Source organism: Hyperolius riggenbachi, chromosome 11, assembly GCF_040937935.1.
Source record: "Hyperolius riggenbachi isolate aHypRig1 chromosome 11, aHypRig1.pri, whole genome shotgun sequence".
Lineage (NCBI taxonomy): Eukaryota > Metazoa > Chordata > Amphibia > Anura > Hyperoliidae > Hyperolius > Hyperolius riggenbachi.
The window spans coordinates 222,394,650-222,420,513 of NC_090656.1; the positions used below are offsets into that span (position 1 = coordinate 222,394,650).

The 25,864-nt window shown below is 47.3% G+C and overlaps 1 protein-coding gene across 1 annotated transcript in view; it reads right to left on the bottom strand.

Moving 5' to 3' along the window:
• The window catches only part of TSG101 (tumor susceptibility 101), a 68,349-nt gene that overhangs the window by 24,783 nt on the left and 17,702 nt on the right, over positions 1-25,864 (bottom strand). The window contains exons 3-7 of the mRNA XM_068259561.1: positions 22,492-22,557; positions 16,794-16,957; positions 12,730-12,853; positions 11,522-11,582; positions 3,428-3,534 (exon numbers count right to left, since the gene is read on the bottom strand). Of these exons, the coding sequence (XP_068115662.1) occupies positions 3,428-3,534; positions 11,522-11,582; positions 12,730-12,853; positions 16,794-16,957; positions 22,492-22,557 (522 nt within the window). The remainder of the gene's footprint in view (positions 1-3,427; positions 3,535-11,521; positions 11,583-12,729; positions 12,854-16,793; positions 16,958-22,491; positions 22,558-25,864) is intronic.

Sequence of the window (25,864 nt, forward strand, 5' to 3'; positions counted from 1 at the left end):
AGGATTACTGCACAGGACAAAAGTGAACCCTTTTTATAAATGGCCATCATCACTGCAATGCCAATTCAACTCTCCGCTGCTAAATTACCTGGAGAAGCACCAGACATGCCACTCTACATCCTCAAAGCCAGAGTAGATGTCCAGCAGCCATCCTGACCCTGCTGTTGTGTCTAGCTCTGCAATATTCTATATAGAATGGTAAAACCGCTTCCCCACTGCTCAACTTGCCCAATACAGCTTAAAGTGAACCTCCAGACTAAAAATCTACTCAGCAGCACTGAAAAGGCTTGGTTTCTTTAACAGTTTCACAGCATCAGAACTCTGTTTTTCTTACATAAGCCTTATTTTTAGCTGCACAAAAGCTTAAGCTTCGCCCCATCAAAGAAAACTGCCCGGGCTTTTTTCCCTGATGCTGTGCAAAGCATGATGGGATCTCCTATGTTGTTATTCACGTTGCCTTGCAACTGGGAGGGGTGGACAGGACACAGGACAGTTGGAACTGTGTCTCATGCTCCCTTGTCACCTCCTTTAAATCAAAAAGATGGCTGCCCCCATGAAATCAAATATTTGCCTGTTCTTTTAAAACAGGGTGGGTAAGAGATTATATTACCTATCTATTTTAATTAACATAACTAATGCAACTTAATGACAGTATGTTTGTTTAGGCTGAAGTTCCTCTTTAAGTGACCATTGCACCATGTCTGGTACCTAGCCTCACTTTCAATGTGTACAAACACACATATGCATTTTTTTTATATAAAAACCTATGGCGCCTGTTTTAAAGTTACAACTGAATTGGCCAAAAAGTGGATTTCCACTCAAAGGGGCCCTGGGTCTTCCTCCAGCCCCCGTAGCCCGCGAGGTCCCCCGGCATCTTCCGTGGTCCCGCTTTCCGGTAATCCAGCAACTTCCAAGCAAGTCGCCTGTGCGTGCTCTGGACGCGTCATCACGTCGGGCGCCCTTAGCCTCCTGTGCATGCGCAGTACAGGATTTAGAGAACCGTGCATGCGCAGGAAGCTGACGGCGCCTGCCGTGATAACACGCCACACAGGGGCAACTTGCTTGGAAGTCGCCGGAATACCGGACTGGACAGAGGAATTTTTGATTTCAAGAATAGCTCAGGGTCCCTTTAAAGTGGACCTGAACTCAGCATTCCTCTCTAAAAGATACGCAACAGCATAATAACCTTTTAAAGAAAAACATTTCTTTGTTTCAGCGAATACAAATTCTGCAGTAAGTCTACTTCTAAATCTGCTGTGTGTCTACTTCCTGCTTTTATGAAAGCAGGAACAAGGTTAACATCCTGTGTTTAGCTGCTTTTCTGAGGCAGGGGAGTTTCCTGAGCTGACATAACAGATCAAATTACAGTTGGGATTAGTCACAGATGAGGGGGAATCAGACAGGCTAAACTCTCTAAATACATACAGGGTGCATTTCTCTAGGTTTTCCTTCCGTCCTGTGCAAGAGTTCAGGTCCATTTTACCTGGAGCGTCTTCCAGCCCCCCCATAGTCTTTCGGGTCCCTCAGTGTCTTTCGGATATAGTTTTACACTATAGCTGTGCAGTAATCACGTCAGGGGAGCCTTCCGCTGCATCACCACACAAATCCTTCATATGACCCTGCACCACAGTGCGGCGACAGTCATATGCATAGGTCCTCCCCCATTTATTGACGCATTTCCTGCTGGACAGGAAGTACGTCACTGGGATTCCCGTCAGTCCACACATGCACACCGCGACACACTTGCATTACCCCAAGCTTTGTGCATTAAGTGTGGTGCTTGTGGTAGCTCACTGCAGTCCTTGTGTGGGATCGGATACTTCCGGCACACCGCAACAGAACGCGAAGTGTAAAAGGCTCCATAAACTTTCATTGCTTTTGTGGCCCTTTGCGGTAGCAAAGAGCAAAGCAATGCAGGCTTCACCTGCAGGTGTAAAAGTGGCCTCACTGAGAGTGTTGTGTGCAGTACAATTATTTTGAGAAGACTCCTGGAAACAGGTGTGGGGTGAAGGAGGCGCGTTTGGGAGACCATGCTTGCACAGTAGCTGCAACTAGAGCTTCAGTCACTGAACGTTTACAGTGGGCAGTGGTACAACACAGGGGCTGCAAAGGAAGCCTCAGACTGCTGTATACACATCAGAGATATAAAGCCCCAACTATAGGAACAACCCTTTTTCTCTAGATCCATGTAGGTGATTAATCACTCATCCGCAGTCCAGATAATGGCCACTTGCTACACCACAGACTCCCATTGCTATAGGCTGAAACATTCTCAGCGGGATTTAGTCTGTGCCGCCTCCATTTTACAGGTTGTCTGAACTGCAGGATAATACAATCCAGGCAGCAGCCCCGCCCACTGAGCCTGAAGAAAAGACATAACACCAGGTGCACCAGTATGGTATAGTATTTAAAACAATTAGTAATTAGAGCTAGCAGATGATTATTTACAAAGCTGGGTTGCTAAAAGGAAAACCACAGCAACCAGCAGGTGGAGAATTCCGCCTCCATGCGGATCCATCAAAGAATTTTCTTATACATGTTGTTGGTCGCTCTCCAACAAAAAACATGGACTACTGGACTGGTGTCACAGGGGGGAGCCAGTCTAGGGGAAGACACTAGGCTGAGTGGGAGGAGACGCCATCACAAAAAATATTAATTAAAGAGAAACCGTGACCAAGAAATGAACTTCATCCCAATCAGTAGCGGATACCCCCTTTACATGAGAAATCTTTTCCTTTTCTCAAACTAATCATCAGGGGGCTCTGTATGGCTGATATTGTGGTGAAATCTCTCCCACAGTGTGATGTCAGGTCCTGACAGTTTCCGGTCTGTGAATCTGATTGCATTGCGGGAAATAACAGCTGTTTACAGCTGGGTCCAACTGCCAAAAAAGCGAGCAGCATCTCCATCCACTGACATCACCTGCCAGCAGTAAAAATGTCACCTTGTGGTAAATGTCAGAATGTGAATCTGGGAGAGGAAAGATTTTACAATGAGCAAACACTGACTAACTCATTTATACATAATTATTGTAAAAATGAAGCACTTTTTTATTACATTATTTTCACTGATGTTCCTCTTACATCAAGTGAGGGGTGGGGCATCAAAAAGCACCATTTTATTGGACACTTAAAAGGATGATGCGTTTCGCAGGTCTTACCCACTTCTTCAGGTGTCTGTGTGTGGAAACCCTAGGGACTCAGAGCGCCTATTGAATACACACAAAGACACTGTAAATCCTGACCTGAAGAACCAGATAAGACCTTCAAAATGCGTTATCCTTTTAAGTGTCCAATACAATTTGTGCTTTTTGATAGCCCAGCCCTCACTCAAGGTACAATTGATGATTTCAACAATCTTTATTACAGATTTTCATTGGGGCGCCTCCTCCCGCCCATCTCTGTTACTATAGGTGTAGGCGACTGACCTGAGCTGGTGACTTGAGGATGAGGCACGGGAGGCTGGGGAAACATTCCAGGGTTGGACGTTGGTGGTGGGTATTGTCCTCCGGGTGGATAGTAGCCGGGATAGCCGCTGCAAGCACACAAAACCATACAAACCAAGGTCATTATTTCACTACAAACCTTCTCTCATGTCTTCAGATCAAACTGTAATGTTTAGGAGTGTAACTACAAATCTTGCCCCCCCCCCCCCCTGCAAACTTTGATGGGTTCCCCCAGCGTTCGCACCCCTTCCCTTGTCTCCCCTGGAGACCCTCACAGCCTGGGGGGCCCATACAAGGCTCATAAAACAAGACGCAATTATTACACTCATAACAAGTGTAGCCGCAAAGACACTGGATCTGAAGGATGGACCTGTTTATCAGAAGGAGTGAAGTAGTAGTGGGGGTCCCCTTACAGCTCTGCCCCCCCCCCCTGCAGTCACAGTGGCTCCTCCCCTCTAGTTTAGCGCCTGGTAATGTTAGCTGTGTGCTTGTATGAATGTTTTATAACCGCAATCAAACAAATGATGCGACTGACTAGACTAAAAAAAAAAAGTGTGTGGCTACTTTAAAGGACAACTGAACTCAGAGGGATATGGAAGCTGTCATATTTCCTTTTAAAGTGTACCAGAGACGAACAAACAAACGTTTTATACATACCTGGGGCTTCCTTCCGCCCCATCCGCTTGGATCGCTCCCATGCTGCGGTCCTCAGTCTTCGCCTTCTGTACCGGGTCCGGTAACTTCAGCTAGTTTTATGCAAGCCCAGTGCGCTCTCTCCTGTGGAACGTAGTACTGCGTCTGCGCAGTACTATTCTACACCGGAGAGAGCACATTGTGCTTGGTTCGGCTGGCCGAAATTACGGGACCCGGTACGGAAGACGAAGACTTCCAAAGCTCTGTGGCCACCCCCACCTGCATTGCAAAGAACCGCCTCCAGCTTGGCAGCTATTAATTAGGCCACGGCTGCTAAGCTGGGGGCAGGCCACAACAATGCAGGTGGGGATGGAGCGAGCTTCAGAAGACTTTGAAAAATTGTGCATTTTTTTTTCTAGAGAGGGGGCAGAGCGTCACCTGTCTAATGAACTACAGGCGATCATGTGGGTCATTAACCCCTAGACCCCCCGGATCCTAGCAGCATTAAGAAAGAGCCTGGCATGACAGCCTCTGTGCTTTGCACTGCAAGTACTCTTTAAGATCTGATTGAAATCTGGGTGCTGGATAAATTACCAACAGAACAAATAACTATGGGGCTTGCAGGGCTCAAGTACATGTTGGCCAGAATGGTCTGCACGTTACACCTGCGATTGTGTGGGCTTCCTCCAGGCACTCTGGCCCTCCCTCTGCATCCAGAAAGACAGTGGCAAGGACATAATGATGGGAGCCCAATTTGAGAGAGGATGACCGATGTTGATTGTTCTCTGTAAAGTGCTGCAGAAAATATGTCAATGCTATATACAGTGGTGTGAAAAACTATTTGCCCCCTTCCTGATTTCCTATTCTTTTGCATGTTTGTCACACTTAAATGTTTCTGCTCATCAAAAACCGTTAACTATTAGTCAAAGATAACATAATTGAACACAAAATGCAGTTTTAAATGATGGTTTTTATTATTTAGTGAGAAAAAAAAACTCAAAACCTACATGGCCCTGTGTGAAAAACAAATTGCCCCCTGAACCTAATAACTGGTTGGGCCACCCTTAGCAGCAATAACTGCAATCAAGCGTTTGCGATAACTTGCAACAAGTCTTTAACAGCACTCTGGAGGAATTTTGGCCCACACATCTTTGCAGAATTGTTGTAATTCAGCTTTATTTTAGGGTTTTCTAGCATGAACCGCCTTTTTAAGGTCATGCCACAACATCTCAATAGGATTCAGGTCAGGACTTTGACTAGGCCACTCCAAAGTCTTCATTTTATTTTTCTTCAGCCATTCAGAGGTGGATTTGGTGGTGTGTTTTGGGTCATTGTCCTGCTGCAGTACCCAAGATCGCTTCAGTTCGAGTTGACAAACAGATGGCCGGACATTCTCCTTCAGGATTTTTTGGTAGACAGTAGAATTCATGGTTCCATCTATCACAGCAAGCCTTCCAGGTCCTGAAGCAGCAAAACAACCCCAGACCATCACACTATCACCACCATATTTTACTGTTGGTATGATGTTCTTTTGCTGAAATGCTGTGTTACTTCTACACCAGATGTAACGGGACACGCACCTTCTAAAAAGTTCAACTTTTGTCTCGTCGGTCCACAAGGTATTTTCCCAAAAGTCTTGGCAATCATTGAGATGTTTTTTTAGCAAAATTGAGACGAGCCTTAATGTTCTTTTTGCTTAAAAGTGGTTTGCGCCTTGGATATCTGCCATGCAGGCCGATTTTGCCCAGTCTCTTATTTATGGTGGAGTCGTGAACACTGACCTTAATTGAGGCAAGTGAGGCCTGCAGTTCTTTAGATGTTGTCCTGAGGTCTTTTGTGGCCTCTCGGATGAGTTTTCTCTGCGCTCTTGGGGTAATTTTGGTCGGCCGGCCACTGCTGGGAAGGTTCATCACTGTTCCATGTTTTTGCCATTTGTGGATAATGGCTCTCACTGTGGTTCGCTGGAGTCCCAAAGCTTTAGAAATGGCTTTATAACCTTTACCAGACTGATAGATCTCAATTACAGTACTTTTGATCTCATTTGTTCCTGAATTTCTTTGGATCTTGGCATGATGTCTAGCTTTTGAGGTACTTTTGGTCTACTTCTCTGTGTCAGATAGCTCCTATTTAAGTGATTTCTTGATTGAAACAGGTGTGGCAGTAATCAGGCCTGGGGGTGACTACAGAAATTGAACTCAGGTGTGATAAACCACAGTTAAGTTATTTTTTAACAAGGGGGGGCAATCACTTTTTCACACAGGGCCATGTAGATTTGGAGTTTTTTTTCTCACTAAATAATAAAAACCATCATTTACAACTGCATTTTGTGTTCAATTATGTTATCTTTGACTAATAGTTAACGGTTTTTGATGAGCAGAAACATTTAAGTGTGACAAATATGCAAAAGAATAAGAAATCAGGAAGGGGGCAAATAGTTTTTCACACCACTGTATACCTAATAATAATATGGTAGGACATTAGACTCACTATAGTAAGATTAGAGTGTGAGCTCCTCTGAGGACAGTCAGTGACATGACTATGTGCTGTGTAATGTGCTGCAGAAGATGCCAGTGCTATATAAATACGTAGTAATAATAATCCTCTTATGACAACCGCTGGTCATGATTTTCTAAAGCATCATCTGAGAACTCCACAGAGTACAGTATATACCATCAGTGATCCAGAAACCCTGCTACAAATGAATGAAACATTATAAATGGGCGGATCAGTGGTGTATCTACAAATTATGCGGCCCCTCCAGTAAATCCCCCCCCCGTCCATGTTCACACGCTTTCCCTTGCCTGCCCAGGAGACCCACCTTGCAAGTGTCACAAAACAAGTGTGGCCATCATATTCTTAGGTCGGAGTAAATTACGGCCCTGCTTGGTGATGCTCTGGACACATGCTGCCCTTCCCCGCCATTACTGTACCTGGACACATGCTGCCCTTCCCCGCCCATTACTGTACCTGGACACATGCTGCCCTTCCCCGCCATTACTGTACCTGGACACATGCTGCCCTTCCCCGCCCATTACTGTACCTGGACACATGCTGCCCTTCCCCGCCCATTACTGTACCTGGACACATGCTGCCCTTCCCCGCCCATTACTGTACCTGGACACATGCTGCCCTTCCCCGCCCATTACTGTACCTGGACACATGCTGCCCTTCCCCGCCCATTACTGTACCTGGACACATGCTGCCCTTCCCCGCCATTACTGTACCTGGACACATGCTGCCCTTCCCCGCCCATTACTGTACCTGGACACATGCTGCCCTTCCCCGCCATTACTGTACCTGGACACATGCTGCCCTTCCCCGCCCATTACTGTACCTGGACACATGCTGCCCTTCCCCGCCCATTACTGTACCTGGACACATGCTGCCCTTCCCCGCCCATTACTGTACCTGGACACATGCTGCCCTTCCCCGCCCATTACTGTACCTGGACACATGCTGCCCTTCCCCGCCATTACTGTACCTGGACACATGCTGCCCTTCCCCGCCATTACTGTACCTGGACACATGCTGCACTTCCCCGCCCATTACTGTACCTGGACACATGCTGCCCTTCCCCGCCATTACTGTACCTGGACACATGCTGCCCTTCCCCGCCCATTACTGTACCTGGACACATGCTGCCCTTCCCCGCCATTACTGTACCTGGACACATGCTGCCCTTCCCCGCCATTACTGTACCTGGACACATGCTGCCCTTCCCCGCCCATTACTGTACCTGGACACATGCTGCCCTTCCCCGCCCATTACTGTACCTGGACACATGCTGCCCTTCCCCGCCCATTACTGTACCTGGACACATGCTGCCCTTCCCCGCCATTACTGTACCTGGACACATGCTGCCCTTCCCCGCCATTACTGTACCTGGACACATGCTGCCCTTCCCCGCCCATTACTGTACCTGGACACATGCTGCCCTTCCCCACCCATTACTGTACCTGGACACATGCTGCCCTTCCCCGCCCATTACTGTACCTGGACACATGCTGCCCTTCCCCGCCATTACTGTACCTGGACACATGCTGCCCTTCCCCGCCATTACTGTACCTGGACACATGCTGCCCTTCCCCGCCCATTACTGTACCTGGACACATGCTGCCCTTCCCCGCCATTACTGTACCTGGACACATGCTGCCCTTCCCCGCCATTACTGTACCTGGACACATGCTGCCCTTCCCCGCCCATTACTGTACCTGGACACATGCTGCCCTTCCCCGCCCATTACTGTACCTGGACACATGCTGCCCTTCCCCGCCCATTACTGTACCTGGACACATGCTGCCCTTCCCCGCCATTACTGTACCTGGACACATGCTGCCCTTCCCCGCCCATTACTGTACCTGGACACATGCTGCCCTGCCCCGCCATTACTGTACCTGGACACATGCTGCCCTTCCCCGCCCATTACTGTACCTAGACACATGCTGCCCTTCCCCGCCCATTACTGTACCTGGACACATGCTGCCCTTCCCCGCCCATTACTGTACCTGGACACATGCTGCCCTTCCCCGCCCATTACTGTACCTGGACACATGCTGCCCTTCCCCGCCCATTACTGTACCTGGACACATGCTGCCCTTCCCCGCCCATTACTGTACCTGGACACATGCTGCCCTTCCCCGCCCATTACTGTACCTGGACACATGCTGCCCTTCCCCGCCCATTACTGTACCTGGACACATGCTGCCCTTCCCCGCCATTACTGTACCTGGACACACGCTGCCCTTCCCCGCCATTACTGTACCTGGACACATGCTGCCCTTCCCCGCCCATTACTGTACCTGGATACATGCTGCCCTTCCCCGCCCATTACTGTACCTGGACACATGCTGCCCTTCCCCGCCATTACTGTACCTGGACACATGCTGCCCTTCCCCGCCCATTACTGTACCTGGACACATGCTGCCCTTCCCCGCCCATTACTGTACCTGGACACATGCTACCCTTCCCCGCCCATTACTGTACCTGGACACATGCTGCCCTTTCCCGCCCATTACTGTACCTGGAAACATGCTGCCCTTCCCCGCCCATTACTGTACCTAGACACATGCTGCCCTTCCCCGCCATTACTGTACCTGGACACATGCTGCCCTTCCCCGCCCATTACTGTACCTGGACACATGCTGCCCTTCCCCGCCCATTACTGTACCTGGACACATGCTGCCCTTCCCCCCCCATTACTGTACCTGGACACATGCTGCCCTTCCCCGCCCATTACTGTACCTGGACACATGCTGCCCTTCCCCGCCCATTACTGTACCTGGACACATGCTGCCCTTCCCCGCCCATTACTGTACCTGGACACATGCTGCCCTTCCCCGCCCATTACTGTACCTGGACACATGCTGCCCTTCCCCGCCCATTACTGTACCTGGACACATGCTGCCCTTCCCCGCCCATTACTGTACCTGGACACATGCTGCCCTTCCCCGCCCATTACTGTACCTGGACACATGCTGCCCTTCCCCGCCCATTACTGTACCTGGACACATGCTGCCCTTCCCCGCCCATTACTGTACCTGGACACATGCTGCCCTTCCCCGCCCATTACTGTACCTGGACACATGCTGCCCTTCCCCGCCCATTACTGTACCTGGACACATGCTGCCCTTCCCCGCCCATTACTGTACCTGGACACATGCTGCCCTTCCCCGCCCATTACTGTACCTGGACACATGCTGCCCTTCCCCGCCATTACTGTACCTGGACACATGCTGCCCTTCCCCGCCCATTACTGTACCTGGACACATGCTGCCCTTCCCCGCCCATTACTGTACCTGGACACATGCTGCCCTTCCCCGCCCATTACTGTACCTGGACACATGCTGCCCTTCCCCGCCATTACTGTACCTGGACACATGCTGCCCTTCCCCGCCATTACTGTACCTGGACACATGCTGCCCTTCCCCGCCCATTACTGTACCTGGACACATGCTGCCCTTCCCCGCCCATTACTGTACCTGGACACATGCTGCCCTTCCCCGCCCATTACTGTACCTGGACACATGCTGCCCTTCCCCGCCCATTACTGTACCTGGACACATGCTGCCCTTCCCCGCCCATTACTGTACCTGGACACATGCTGCCCTTCCCCGCCATTACTGTACCTGGACACATGCTGCCCTTCCCCGCCATTACTGTACCTGGACACATGCTGCCCTTCCCCGCCCATTACTGTACCTGGACACATGCTGCCCTTCCCCGCCCATCACTGTACCTGGACACATGCTGCCCTTCCCCGCCCATTACTGTACCTGGACACATGCTGCCCTTCCCCGCCCATTACTGTACCTGGACACATGCTGCCCTTCCCCGCCCATTACTGTACCTGGACACATGCTGCCCTTCCCCGCCATTACTGTACCTGGACACATGCTGCCCTTCCCCGCCATTACTGTACCTGGACACATGCTGCCCTTCCCCGCCATTACTGTACCTGGACACATGCTGCCCTTCCCCGCCATTACTGTACCTGGACACATGCTGCCCTTCCCCGCCATTACTGTACCTGGACACATGCTGCCCTTCCCCGCCCATTACTGTACCTGGACACATGCTGCCCTTCCCCGCCCATTACTGTACCTGGACACATGCTGCCCTTCCCCGCCCATTACTGTACCTGGACACATGCTGCCCTTCCCCGCCCATTACTGTACCTGGACACATGCTGCCCTTCCCCGCCCATTACTGTACCTGGACACATGCTGCCCTTCCCCGCCATTACTGTACCTGGACACATGCTGCCCTTCCCCGCCATTACTGTACCTGGACACATGCTGCCCTTCCCCGCCCATTACTGTACCTGGACACATGCTGCCCTTCCCCGCCCATCACTGTACCTGGACACATGCTGCCCTTCCCCGCCCATTACTGTACCTGGACACATGCTGCCCTTCCCCGCCATTACTGTACCTGGACACATGCTGCCCTTCCCCGCCCATTACTGTACCTGGACACATGCTGCCCTTCCCCGCCCATTACTGTACCTGGACACATGCTGCCCTTCCCCGCCATTACTGTACCTGGACACATGCTGCCCTTCCCCGCCCATTACTGTACCTGGACACATGCTGCCCTTCCCCGCCCATTACTGTACCTGGACACATGCTGCCCTTCCCCGCCCATTACTGTACCTGGACACATGCTGCCCTTCCCCGCCATTACTGTACCTGGACACATGCTGCCCTTCCCTGCCATTACTGTACCTGGACACATGCTGCCCTTCCCCGCCATTACTGTACCTGGACACATGCTGCCCTTCCCCGCCATTACTGTACCTGGACACATGCTGCCCTTCCCCGCCCATTACTGTACCTGGACACATGCTGCCCTTCCCCGCCCATTACTGTACCTGGACACATGCTGCCCTTTCCCGCCCATTACTGTACCTGTACACATGCTGCCCTTCCCCACCCATTACTGTACCTGGGGTTAGACGGATGTCCGGCTGCGGGATACGGCGGCATTCCACCGGGGATGTACGACGCTGGTTGAGGCACAAGACATTATTGTTATTCTTTTAATAACAAACAACATATAAAGCAAACCAGGGCTGTGGAGTCGGGGAGACGGAACAATTTTTGGGTACCTTTCTTCATAAACTGAAGTTGGTGGTTTAATAAACTGAGGGGTTGGATGATTTGTGTACCGATTCCAGTCGAGCTGAAAAGCTGGCGCAATTTGTGGGCACCTGGGCCCATATAAGTTTTCACACCTTGTAAATAAAATGCTTTTTAAAGAGACACTGAAGCGAAAAAAAATATATGATATAATGAATTGGTTGTGTACTATGAATAATTACTAGAAGATTAGCAGCAAAGAAAATATTGTCATATTTTTATTTTCAGGTATATAGTGTTTTTTCTAACATTGCATCATTCTATAATATGTGCAGATTACACAACACTCAGCATTCAAAATGAGTCTTTCAGAGCAGTCTGTGAACTAATGACCTCTCCTCTGCCAGAGGAAAAGTAAATAGTCCAGGAACAGTTGAGATAATAAAAGTCAGATAACAGCCCTCTCCACGACTAGTCGGAGAGCTTAATGGCTTGTTTGCATAGAGATAACAACTGGAGTTTCTTAACTCTTCCTGTACTGGAAACAATTAGACTGATGTATCTGATCTTAATGTTTTATTTCTTAGCTGTACTACACATACAAATCATATCATAGTTTTTTTTTCGCTTCAGTGTCTCTTTAAACCCCCAGCAAGTGAGAAAATACTCAAAATAATTTTGATAGCACTTTTTCATCTACGTGTTAATATTTGGTACTTTTTCAATTAAAAAGTGCTGCCATTTTTTTTTTAAAGTTGAAAAATGATCTGCTAGGAGAAAACTCAGGTGAAAAAGTGAATTGAATTTGGGCCCTGGTGTAAGAGTTGGAGGTTTCATAAACGGAGGAGTTAGAGTTGGATGATCTTTGTACCCACTCCATAGCCCTGATAGGGCTGTGGAGTTGGGAGTCGAGGAGTCGGAGTAATTTTGGGTAGCTGGAGTCGGAGGTTTCATAAACTGAGGAGTCGGTGTTGGATGATTTTTGTACCGACTGCACAGCCCTGAATCAAACAGAAAGCACAAAGTTCTCCACCAAGCAATGCTGCATTTGTGTAGCGTGAATGGAGCACTCACTGTTGGGGGGTCCGGTGGCCGGATACATGTACGGAGCGGGAGCTGCAGATCGGGAGAATACAGGAGGCTCCTCGCCAAAGACGACAATCAGGATCTGGATTAAGCCCAGCAGGTCTGATGGAGGCTGCGGAGGGGAGAGAGGCAGTAAGGACGGGATTACTCTACTGACTTCTATACTGTTCCCATCCAGCACTTTCTCATTCACTCAGCCCAGCAAGCTCCCTCACTGTCACATGCAGTGCTGGGCTGCAGCCAAATTACCACAGTGTTAAAGGGAAAAACCAGTTTAATGGACACATGAAGTGAGAAAAATATGAAGGCTGCCATATGTATTTCCTTTTAAACAATACCAGTTGCCGGGCAGCCCTGCTGGTCTATTTTTCTGCAGTCGTGTCTGAATCACACCAGAAACAAGCATGCAGCTTAATCTTGTCAGATCTGACAATAATGTCAGAAACACCTGATCTGATGCATGCTTGTTCAGGGTCTATGGCTAAAAGTATTAGAGGCAGAGGATCAGCAGGGCTGCCAGGCAACTGTTATTGCTTGAAAGGAAATAAATATGGCGCCTCCTTATCTCTCACTACAGCTGTCCTTAAAATTTTTTCCAAACAACATCAGAGTACATGCGGCACCAGGCAATTTGGAAAGACTAATTAAAATGAAACCCTCTGTATGCTTAAAGTACACCAGAACCAGAATATATAATATTGAAGGAATTTATACTTCCCCTTTCTATCATTAAATGTAATGATAGCTTTGGTGTGTGTGACCGCTGTATGGGCTGCGATGGGTCGAATCTGAAACTCGCTTCTTTATAGTCTATCCTATACCTCTTTCTCTCTCTTCACCTTTCCCACTTATTCTCCTACTTCTCTGGTTTTGTTATTGCCAACACTAGATTAGATACTATAGACCCAATTACACATCTGAATGCATAAATTAATCAGTGGGTCAAATAATGACATTAGCAGTATACATTGAGTGCACTGGGCGTGCATTCATATCTATACTACATAGGTTATATACACGTACGCGTAATATTTTATTGATTCTACGAATTGAAAATCAGTCACTATGTCGGAGACAATAGATCTGCGTCAAGGGGATCACTTGAGTGTATGATCCCTCAGGGCCTCAGGTCCCCTCTTGATGCAGATAAAAAACTTCTATAATCTAACTCCGATTATATAGTTAAGCGCACATGAGTGGCAGACATGTGCAACTCTCTTAGCTTAAGAAAAGTTTTCAATACGTCAAAATACTTGTTATTTTTTCAATTAATGGTTATAAAGGGTTATGTTCGTTTATTCTACTCACTTGGTTATGAGCTTTAGAAGTCAACACGGTTTGTTGACCTATTGTACAGGAAAATCTGTCAACAATGTAACCTGGTGTACTATTTACAGTTCCCTTGTATCAATATTATACTTTCTATATGCTATGTGTAAAACTTTGAATAAAGAATTAAAAAAAAAAAAAAAGTACACCAGAAAAGAAAGGGATATGGAGGCTGCCATATTTATTTCCTTTTTAAAAATTTCAGCTGCCTTGTCTGCTGATCTTTCATGCGTCAGTAGGGTCTGAATAACTAATCTATGAAATAGAATCATTACATGCAAAGCAAGATACTTCAAGCCTTTATTTGTTATAATGTTGATGGTTATGGCTTACAGCTTATGAAAACCACCAAATCAAAATCTCAGAAAATTAGTATATTGTGAAAAGGTTCAATATTCTAGGCACAAAGTGTCAGACACGAATTAGCTTATTAATCCTGCAAAGGATTCCTGAGCATTTAACCTCCCCAGTTTCCGCCTCACGCCAATGGGCGTGGCCGCGGTGGCAGCCCCAGAACCGCCTAATGCCAACTGGCATCAAGTCCTGGGGGGGGGGGGGGGGGGGGGGGGGGGGACTGATCGCCTTCAGTCTCTGAGCTGCGATCGTCTAATTAACATTTACAGCGCTGCGATCAGCAGCAGCGCTATACTGGGGACAGCCTTGTGACTCGGCTGTCCCCTCCTGAGGCTGGAGAGTGATCGGCTGAAGCCTATGACAGCTGATCACGCTGCTTGGCTGGCGGGAGGAGGGAGGGAGCAGGGATGAAAGAAAAAATTGTCATTTTTATTTAAAAAAAAAGGTAACAAATATTGATTAAAAGAAAAAAAAAACAACCCACAGGGGGGGCGATCAGACCCCCACCAACAGACAGCTCTGTTGGTAGGGAGGAGGGGGGGGGGGAAGAATCACTAGTGTGCCATGTTGTGCGGCCCTGCAGCTTGGCCTTAAAGCTGCACAGGGCAATTTAACTAACAATAGCCTGGTCTTTAGGGGGGGGGGGGGGGGGGGGGGTTAGCACTGTGGTCCTGAAGTGGTTAAAAAATGAACCCAAAGCGTGAGACCCATGGAAGCTGCCATATTTATTTCCTTTTAAACAACACTGGTTGCATGACATACTGCTGTTCTCTTTGGCTGCAGTAGTGTCTGAATCACACACCTGAAACAAGCATGCAGCTATATCTTGTCAGATTTGTCATGGACTTCCCGTTTTCCCATTAATGGCAAACGGACGTTTTAATACGCTGCTCGCTGCTCTCACTGTATGTACCTGCCGAGACTGACATCTGTGATTGGTGAACGGGAACATGTGTTCCCTGGGCCAATCCAATTGCCTGTAAGGAAATGATCATGGCTTCAGCGAGAAGCCAATGATCTCTCCTGTAACAACACTGCCTGTGTTCTCTGAACTCTCTCCAGAGCACACAGAATAGCGTGTGTGTGGGGACATCTAGTTGTAAAAAAATACATTAAAAATTCACATTTTACACTTTATAGCTTAATCAGAACACCAGGCAGATGTAATCTTTAGAGGACCCAGAGGCATGTCATGTGCACAATGACATGCCACTGTGTCCCACTATTGCCACCGCTATTCCCGCCCCTCAGGGTTTGCTGTCCCCCCCCCCCCCAAAAAAAAAAAAATATATTGTCAGGCTAGCTACAATCTGCTCGTTGCTTGCCTGATGTTTACCTCTCAGCCTGTCAATAACTTTTTCCAGCTTAGCCTCCCCCCGCTCCTCCACAGCGCAGCTCCCCTCGCTGCTCTCCGCCTCCCTAGCTTCTTCCAGTCGGAAGCTAAGCCGTGATCCACCAGGGACTCAGCTTATTGTTATTTTTGCAAATAAAAGGGCTTGCAATTATTGATCGGGTAAAAAAAAAAAAAATACATACATACATACATACATACATACATACATACATACATATACACACACACATACATACACAGTACAGACTTCTTGAAGCTCATGAAGAGAATGCAAAGAGTGTGCAAAGCAGTAATCAAAGCAAAAGGTGGCTACTTTGAAGAACCTAGACTATGACATATTTTCAGTTGTTTCACACTTTTTGGTTATGTACTATACTTCCACATGTGTTACTTCATAGTTTGGATGCCTTCAGTGTGAATCTACAATGTTCATAGTCATGCAAATACAGAAAACTCTTTGAACTAGAAGGTGTGTCCAAACTTTTGGTCTGTACTGTACATATATATATTTTGTTGCCATACATAGGGACATCATTTAAATGTAATAACCAGGACACATGGGCAAATAAAATGTGTGGGTTCCATTTACAGCAGAATTGTTTATTTTAAAACTATAGGGGGTGGAATTTGAGAAAATTGTGCATTTTTTCATTTTTCCCTTTACAGCGAATAGAAAGGAAAGTATTGAAAAACATATTACCCCAAAAAGCCTAATATGTGGCCAAAAAGCAAGATATAGATAATTTCAGTGTGATAAGTAGGATAAAGCTATTGGTGAACAATAAGGAAGAGCACTGATGTGTGTGCCTGGTAGCGGGAATGATGGGTAAATGCTGATGATGCATGTTAGTGTGACTCTATCCCTTCAGTTATTGATTTTTTCCAAGTGTGTAGCCAAAGTAGCAGCACAATAGCCAGAGAGGCAGCCTCTATATCAGACTAATGTCAGCCTCCATGGTGCTATTATTAGTGTCCTGTAATGCGACCTTAGCAGCTTGTAGTGCCGATCACTCACATGCTTCCACTCATGCAGGTACGGGAGGTAGATCTTGCCGTTGGCATCCACGTGTTTCCCAGTCTTGATAGTCATGGTGCTGGTGGGTCTGACGAAGCAGATGGGGGGGTTGTAGGGGTAGGTGTCCAGCAGCCACAGGCATATTGGGATGTTATAGGTATTTCCTGCAGAGAGAGAGAGAGAGAGAGAGAGAGAGAGAGAGAGAGAGAGAGAGAGAGAGAGAGAGAGAGAGAGAGTGAGTTACCGTATATACTCATGTATAAGTCGACTCCAATATTCAACCCTCTTAAGCTGGATTTTTTTATCGAATCAAGTACAAGTCTACACAGCAAAGTTATTGGCTGCACTTGGGGCTAAGGAGTGGTTAAAGGGACTCCGAGCACCTCTCATGGGCATGCCTTTAAGCCAGATGACTTCAAACAAAGTCACGCTATGACCCCTCCAGAGGAGCCTCTTGCAATGGCCATGCGTGTCACTTCCTCTTTCTGCTTCATTCAGTGATGCACTTCTCAAGACAGGAGTGACCCGAAAGCTATAACATAGCCAAGATGGAAGCCGCGATTTTTAAATTGAAATCGAATGAAAACTGTTTGGTGTAGAACGGTGATTCAGGCATCAAATGAAAGAGGAGAGCACGAGCTACAGAATGGTATGCATCTTTAAAGAAAACCTGAACTGAAAATGAAAAGTCAAAATAGGCATACACAAGTCATACTTGCCTTCCATGTAGTCTACTCCTCAGTGTCTTTCTTCCGTCCCGCGTCCTGTTTGTTCACTGTGATCAAGGGAATTTTCCGTCCTCCATTTTGAAAATGGCCATTACCCATAACAGCTTTCTGGTCAGCACACAGTTAAACTGTAACATCGCCCACTTGAGCCATAGGGAAACATGGACATTACCTTGTACATCAGTTTTTCTCTCAGCTATAACTGACAGCAACTGATATTTTACTGACAGCAACTGATATATTTCAGATCTGACAAAATATTGTCAGAACTGGAAGGGATTATTGTCAGAAGAAAATGAGGAGCTTCTGAGAGGAGCTGATGGCAAGGTAACTATGCAATGTTCCTTTGAAGTTACCTCATGTGTTTATTTTAAATATTTTTACTCAGTACAGGTTCTCTTTAAGCACTTTGCAGTACTGGTCGGAGTCTTAAAGTGAATGTTTACCACTTAAAAAAAAAAAGTCAGATACTCACCTAAGGAGAGGGAAGGCTCAGTCCTAATGAGCCTTCCCTCTCCTCTCCCGGTGCCCGGTCTCGCGCAGGATCCCCCGTAGCAGTATTCGACCAGTTTGGTCAAATACTGCCACTTCCGCCACCGAAGGGAGGTTTCGGAAGCCTTCGGGAGCACTCGGGCTCCCGAAGACGGGCCGCTTCATACTACGCATGCGCGAGCGCCCTCTATGACGCACTCGCACGTGTGCAGTATGGAGCGGCCCGTCTTCGGAAGCCCGAGTGCTCCCGAAAACCTCCGAAGTCCCTGCGGCGGCGGACGCGATTGGGGGAGCCAGCACAGCACCGAAGGCACCGGGACAGGAGAGGGAAGGCTCATTAGGACCGAGCCTTCCCTCTCCTTAGGTGAGTATCTGACTTTTTTATTTTTTAAGCGGTACCCATTGGCTTTAAAGGCATGCCTATGAGAGGTGCTCGGAGTCCCTTTAATGACTGCACTGCATACAGTATTGCAGCCATTAACCCCTCTTGGCTCTTAAAAGGAACCTAAACTGAGGAGAGAGATCTGGATTTTCCTTTTAAAATAATACCAGTTGCCGGACTCACCTGCTGATTCTGTGTCTCTAATACTTTTAGCCACACCCACTCAACAAGCATGCAGATCAGGTGCTCTGACTGAAGTCAGACTGGATTAGCTGCATGCTTGTTTCAGGTCTGTGATTCAGCCACTACTGCAAAGAGATCAGCAGGACTGACAAGCAAGTGGTATTGGTTAAAAGGAAACATCCATATCCCTCTCAGTTAAGGTTCTCTTTAAAGAGACACTGAAGCGGAAAAAAAAATGATGATATTATGATTTGTATGTGTAGTACAGCTAAGAAATAAAACATTAAGATCAAATATATATGTCTAATTGTTTCCAGTACAGGAAGAGTTAAGAAACTCCAGTTGTTATCTCTATGTAAAAAAGCCATTAAGCTCTACGACTTTCAAAGTCATGGAGAGGGCTGTTATCTGACTTTTATTATCTCAACTGTTACTAAACAAATTCCTTTTTCTCTGCCAGAGGAGAGGTCATTAGTTCACAGACTGCTCTGAAAGAATCATTTTGAATGCTGAGTGTTGTGCAATCTGCACATATTAGAGAATGATGCAATGTTAGAAAAAACACTGTATACCTGAAAATAAAAATATGAGGATATGTTCTTTGCTGCTAATCTTCTAGTAATTATTCATAGTACACAACCAATTCACTATATCATATATTTTTTTTCGCTTCAGTGTCTCTTTAAAGGAGAACTGTAGTGAGAGGTATATGGAGGCTGCCATATTGATTTCTTTTTAAGCAATACCAGTTGCCTGGCAGCCCTGCTGAGCTATCCGCCTGCAGTAGTGCAAATCACACTAGAAACAAGCATGCAGCTAATCTTGTCAGATCTGACAACATTGTCAGAAACACCTGATCTGCTGCATGCTTGTTCAGGGTCTATGGCTAATAGTATTAGAGGCAGAGGATCAGCAGGGCAGCCAGGCAACTGGTATTGCATAAAAATAAATATGGCAGCCTCCATATAAAACTCTCACTACAGTTCTCCTTTAAGTGCAGCCAATACCTCCTCAAGGCCCCCTAAATGCTGCAATTATTCACTCCCTTTTATGCAGCCCAGTATTGTTAATGGTTGTGGCCAGAACATTCAGACCTGTGTTTTCTTGGCATTTCCTTTCCGCAAAGTATCACTTACCACTGGAGGGTAAAGTACTGCAAATGGGAACGTCACTATTAGTACACATAACTCAGTGTGATCAGTGTTGCCCATGACTCGTGTATAAGTCGACCCCTATACTTTTATGAAGTGAATCAGACTTATGTTTCTAGACTTATACTCGAGTATACACGGTATCTGTATGGGAAATCTCTCCTTTCCACAGTGTGAAGCTGGGACAGGACAATCTATTATCAGTTCACTTGGTTTTTGACAATGTTCATTAAAGGTGCCCATACATCTAGTGATTTTGGCGGCTGATCCACCAAGAGACAGATCTCTCTCTGGATCAGAACTCTTTAAAAAATTGGCCTAGTGTCACCGCCTCGTCACCCTAGGCACTGCCCCCCTAGTGTAAAATGTAGCGATGCCGTGTCATCCCATGCACTGTGCCCCTAGTGTAAAATGTAACACACCCCCCCCCCCCCCTTCCGCTGCCTCGTCACTCCATGCGCTGTGCCCCTAGTGTAAAATGTAGCAATGCCCCCACTGCGTCACCCCAGGCATTGTGCCCTTAGTGTAAAATGTAACACGCCCCCCCCCTCCGCTGCCTCGTCACCCCAGGCGCTGTGCCCCTAGTGTAAAATGTAACACGCCCCCCTTCTGCTGTCTCGTCACCCCAGGCACTGTGCCCCTAGTGTAAAATGTAACACGCCCCCCCTTCCGCTGCCTCGTCACCCCAGGCGCTGTGCCCCTAGTGTAAAATGTAACACGGCCCCCTTCCGCTGCCTCGTCACCCCAGGCGCTGTGCCCCTAGTGTAAAATGTAACACGCCCCCCCCTTCAGCTGTCTCGTCACCCCAGGCGTTGTGCCCCTAGTGTAAAATGTAGCGACGCCCCCACTGCGTCACCCCAGGCGCTGTGCCCCTAGTGTAAAATGTAACACGCCCCCCCTTCCGCAGCCTCGTCACCCCATGCGCTGTGCCCCTAGTGTAAAATGTAGCGACGCCCCCACTGCGTCACCCCAGGCGCTGTGCCCGCAGTGTAAAATGTAACGCCCCCCCCTTCCGCTGCCTCGTCACCCCATGCTCTGGGCCCCTAGTGTAAAATGTAGCGACGCCCCCACTGCGTCACCCCAGGTGATGTGCCCCTAGTGTAAAATGTAACGACGCCCCCACTGCGTCACCCCAGGCACTGTGCCCCTAGCGTAAAATGTAGCGACGCCCCCACTGCGTCACCCCAGGCACTGTGCCCCTAGCGTAAAATGTAGCGACGCCCCCACTGCGTCACCCCAGGCGCTGTGCCCCTAGTGTAAAGTGTCCTCTAAAAATAGTAAAATGTAATGCTGATGATGTAGCTAGCAATCTGGCGGCTGATTGATCAATATGTTTGACCGATTTATCTGATTCGATAATAATAATCGAATGATTAGACATGCTAGGAAATCTTAAGGGCCCCATACACCTAACGATTTTCCCGCTGATATACGGCCATTCGATCACAGTGATCGAATCGGCTGTGAAATCGCCGTGCACATCGCTGAAAGAACGATCGATTTCCGTCGGAAATCGATCGTTCCCGTCGATCCGTCCGTGCGGAAGATTTTTCTCGATCGCCGGCGGGTCAGGAGTGCGTCGATAGCGGCGTTCAAATGCCCGACGACCGACGCAATACAGCGGGTATACATTACCTGTTCCGGCCGGGGCGAGTCCCCTGGTCTCTGCTGTCTTCTCCGCTCTGGTCTGGTCTCCGGCATGCTTCACTTCTTCCTGCTCGGCAGGAAGTTTAAAAAGTAGAGGGCGTGGCGGCAGCACCACCACAGATTGTGAACGGTTTCATGCTGAAATCGGTTCACAATCTGTTTGCAGTAAAGGTGGCCGTACGATCCCTCTCTGATCAGATTCGATCAGAGAGGGATCTATCTGTTGGTCGAATGTGATGGCAAATCGACCAGTGTATGGCCACCTTTAGGCGGACATGGCCAATCGCATGCACAGCGGTAACAGCATGTGATATCGCCGGTGACAAAACCCTCCAAATGTTATATGTACCCCCTCGTGCCCGAGCATTAAAATACTTTACCTGTCATACCACCTGTGAGTGTCCGCTGCATTTCCGGAGTCGGGTCCCATGTGAGCACTGGCATATAGTGCGTGGGGAGCGTGTGTGACACTACTGCCCCATGTGCTAGAACACTGGCAGCCACAAGGGGCGCCAATGCACAAGTACAACAGACACTGAGGAGAGAGTAGACAGGTAAGGTATTTTAATGCACAGGCACATAAAACATTTTGGGGGACGTGGCTGAGTGATGAAAGGCAGCACCACAAGGACGATTCCCTTTGAAATCGCTCAGAAATTGGTATGCAGTGTATGGGCAGACAACAGATCTCTAACCGATCAAAGAGAGATCTGTCTCTTGGTCGATCTGCCCATACATCTCTATGGGCACCTTTTTCCAACCAAACAAAAAGGCCCTATGGCAGAACATGCATTAGAGCTGCCAAACTGTCCACTCATCCCCCCTCGCCTCTGTGACCCCTGACCACTTAAATGGGAGCAACGTGTACATACGTCTCCACTCCCTCCTCTTCCCTCTGCACCCGCAGTCCTCCACATGGGCCCCGGCATCCTGTGACATCCATCAGGGCCTGACAGAGGGCCATTAGTACACAGTGAAGAGGGAGAAGTGAAGCCCCAACAATGCAAGTATCTGCACGCTGCACTGCTCTGCATAAAGAGGGGTAAGAGAATGACGGGTCCCCTTACTCCCCAGAGGCGATTGTTTCACCCATGTGCATACTGCTATACACTCACCTTTGTATGGAACTGGAATTGTCCCCGACAGGCTGAGCAACTCCCTGGAAGTACCATCGTTGAAAACTGAGAAGGAAAAAACAAAGAATATTATGAATATTAAACAAATAAACATAACTTAAAGTGGATCCGAGATGAACTTTTACTCATTGCATAATTGTGTCCCTTTCCTATAGTTTATAGGGCCTTCCTCAAGCTAAATACTTTTTTGTTTTTGTTTTAACACTCTAATTCCCTATAAACTAAACAAGCCACGCCCACAGGTTTTCAGAGAGCCAAGGCACTTTCAGACAGTAGCAAGGGCTCATGGGAGCTCAGTATGGGCAGGAGGAGGGGGAGGTATTACTAGCTAGAGATTTCAGAGGCAGAGGGGAGGAGGGAGGAGGAGGGGGGGTATTAGTTTTTTTTGCTCAAGATGCAGATAAGCCTGCCTCTGTGTAATGTTTACAAACAGCATGGCTGCTGTCATTGTATCACAGGAAGAAATAATCATATTCTATTAAAGCTGTTTGCAGCTAGATTAGCTGTGTAAACTATCTAAACTTTAGATCAGATATATAGACAAGTTACTTGTTATAGTTAGTTTTTCATCTCGGATCCACTTTAAGGTGGCCACACACTATACAATTTTTTAAAATATCTGTTCAATTTAAGAATTGCAATCAATTTTTCTGACTGATTGTAACATTTCAAAAATATGACCAATGTACCACACACACGTTCCATTTTTCCCCAATTATGATAACAATGATTGGAAACGGAGAAAATTGCTAGGGTGTGTACATTAATAAATTGCCAATCTAACACACACACCATACAATCTTTAGAAAAATTTCCAGCATTCCGAATCGGAAAAAAAAAACCGGGGAATGCAATCAGATTTTTTTAGTTGAATGAAAAAAAAGCTTTCGATTTTTTCGGGAGATCTGATCATATTTATTGAATTGCCAGAAAATCAGATCATTTTATTGTATCGTGTGTGGCCACCTTTAGCTTCAGATTCTATATGTGGCAGGATAGTGTACTGGTTAAGGACACATCAGATCTTCCTGTTCAGTAAGGAGTACTTGTGCAAGACTCCCTGACGCTGCTACTGCTTACTGAGCGCCCCTAGTAGCTGCAGCTTTTAAGCGCTTTTAGTCCGACAGGAGAAGAGCGCAATATAAATGTTGGAATTATTATTATAATGGAAAGCTTTAGGCCGCTTTTACACCTATTTTTAGCATTGTGGTGGGGATACGATGCCTCTGCTGCATCCCAAAATGACTAAAGGGGGCCACGCACCATACAATTTTTAAAATATCTCTTCAATTCAAGAATGACAATCAATTTTTCTGACTGATTGGTCAGATTTTTTAAATGTTACAATATACCACACATCTATGTTAAATATTACCCCAATTATGACAAAAATGATTGGTAACTGAGAAAATTGCTTGGAAGTATATATCTACTTTGGCCTCCTGGACGTACTAGCTACGCCCAGGAGGCCATGTGCGCTCCCGCGCGCACGCGCACTCCACGCCTGCGGTTCGCTAGCCAGGCAATCAGTGAATCGGGCTATGGTGCCCGATCACTGATTGCTCTCCCCCCGAGAAAAACCGTCAGCTTCGCACGGAAGCTGAGGTTTTTCTGTTCCTATTTCCCCCGCCGTCACTCTTAGCGTCAGTGTTATGCTTAGAGTGACGTCATTGTAAACAAACTCATGGCTGCCATCTTGTGGCCAAAAAGCTAACTGCATGAAAATGCAAAAATTTTTTTTTTTTTTAAATAGACCTATATGTACAAAAAAAAAATTTGATTTGCATCCCACCCTCCCAAAAATACCCACATAAAATGTTTAATAATAATAATAAAAAAAAAACATTACAATTAAAAAAAACAACACACAAATATTTAATTAAGGGTCTAAACTTTTTAAATATCTATGTAAACATGAAATATTTCTATTTTTTTAAATTATAAGCATGTGAATAGTGATGGATGCAAAACGGTGCACTTTTATTTCCAAGTAAAATATTGTCGCCATACATTGTGATAGGGACATAATTTAAACGGTGTAATAACCGGGAGAAATGGGCACATACAATACGTGAGTTTTAATTGTGGAGACATGTATTATTTTAAAACTATAATGGCCGAAAACTGAGAAATTATTTTTTTTCCGTTTTTTCCTTATTCTTCCTGTTAAAATGCATTTACAGTAAAGTGGCTCTTAGCAAAATGTACCCTCCCAAAGAAAGCCTAATTGGTGGCGGAAAAAACGAGACATAGATCAGTTCATTGTGATAAGTAGTGATAAAGTTATAGGCTAATGAATGGGAGGTGAAAATTGCTCGGATGCATAAAGTGAAAACGACTGAAGGCTGAAGTGGATATAAGGAAATTGATAATCTACTACAAACCAATTTTCATAAAAATTGATCAGAAAATCCAGCACTCTCGATAGACTTTTCTTGTATACAAACGGGAAACTCGACTGATTTTCTTGCTCGAATAAAAGAAAAAAAAATCTTTCTATTTTTTCGGACAGCCGATCTTTTTTATCGATTGGCCGTGAAATTGGATAATTTTATTGTATCGTGTGTGGCCACCTTAACATATGACCTGCAGCAGAGCGCGCCGACAAGGTCATATGCATAGTGCAGCCCCCTGCACATGCCCTCGCTCAGTGACATACTCCCTGCACATGCCCTCGCTCAGTGACATACTCCCTGCACATGCCCTCGCTCAGTGACATACTCCCTGCACATGCCCTCGCTCAGTGACATACTCCCTGCACATGCCCTCGCTCAGTGACCTACTCCCTGCACATGCCCTCGCTCAGTGACCTACTCCCTGCACATGCCCTCGCTCAGTGACCTACTCCCTGCACATGCCCTCGCTCAGTGACATACTCCCTGCACATGCCCTCGCTCAGTGACATACTCCCTGCACATGCCCTCGCTCAGTGACCTATTCCCTGCACATGCCCTCGCTCAGTGACCTACTCCCTGCACATGCCCTCGCTCAGTGACATACTCCCTGCACATGCCCTCGCTCAGTGACATACTCCCTGCACATGCCCTCGCTCAGTGACATACTCCCTGCACATGCCCTCGCTCAGTGACCTACTCCCTGCACATGCCCTCGCTCAGTGACATACTCCCTGCACATGCCCTCGCTCAGTGACCTACTCCCTGCACATGCCCTCGCTCAGTGACCTACTCCCTGCACATGCCCTCGCTCAGTGACATACTCCCTGCACATGCCCTCGCTCAGTGACCTACTCCCTGCACATGCCCTCGCTCAGTGACCTACTCCCTGCACATGCCCTCGCACAGTGACCTACTCCCTGCACATGCCCTCGCTCAGTGACCTACTCCCTGCACAT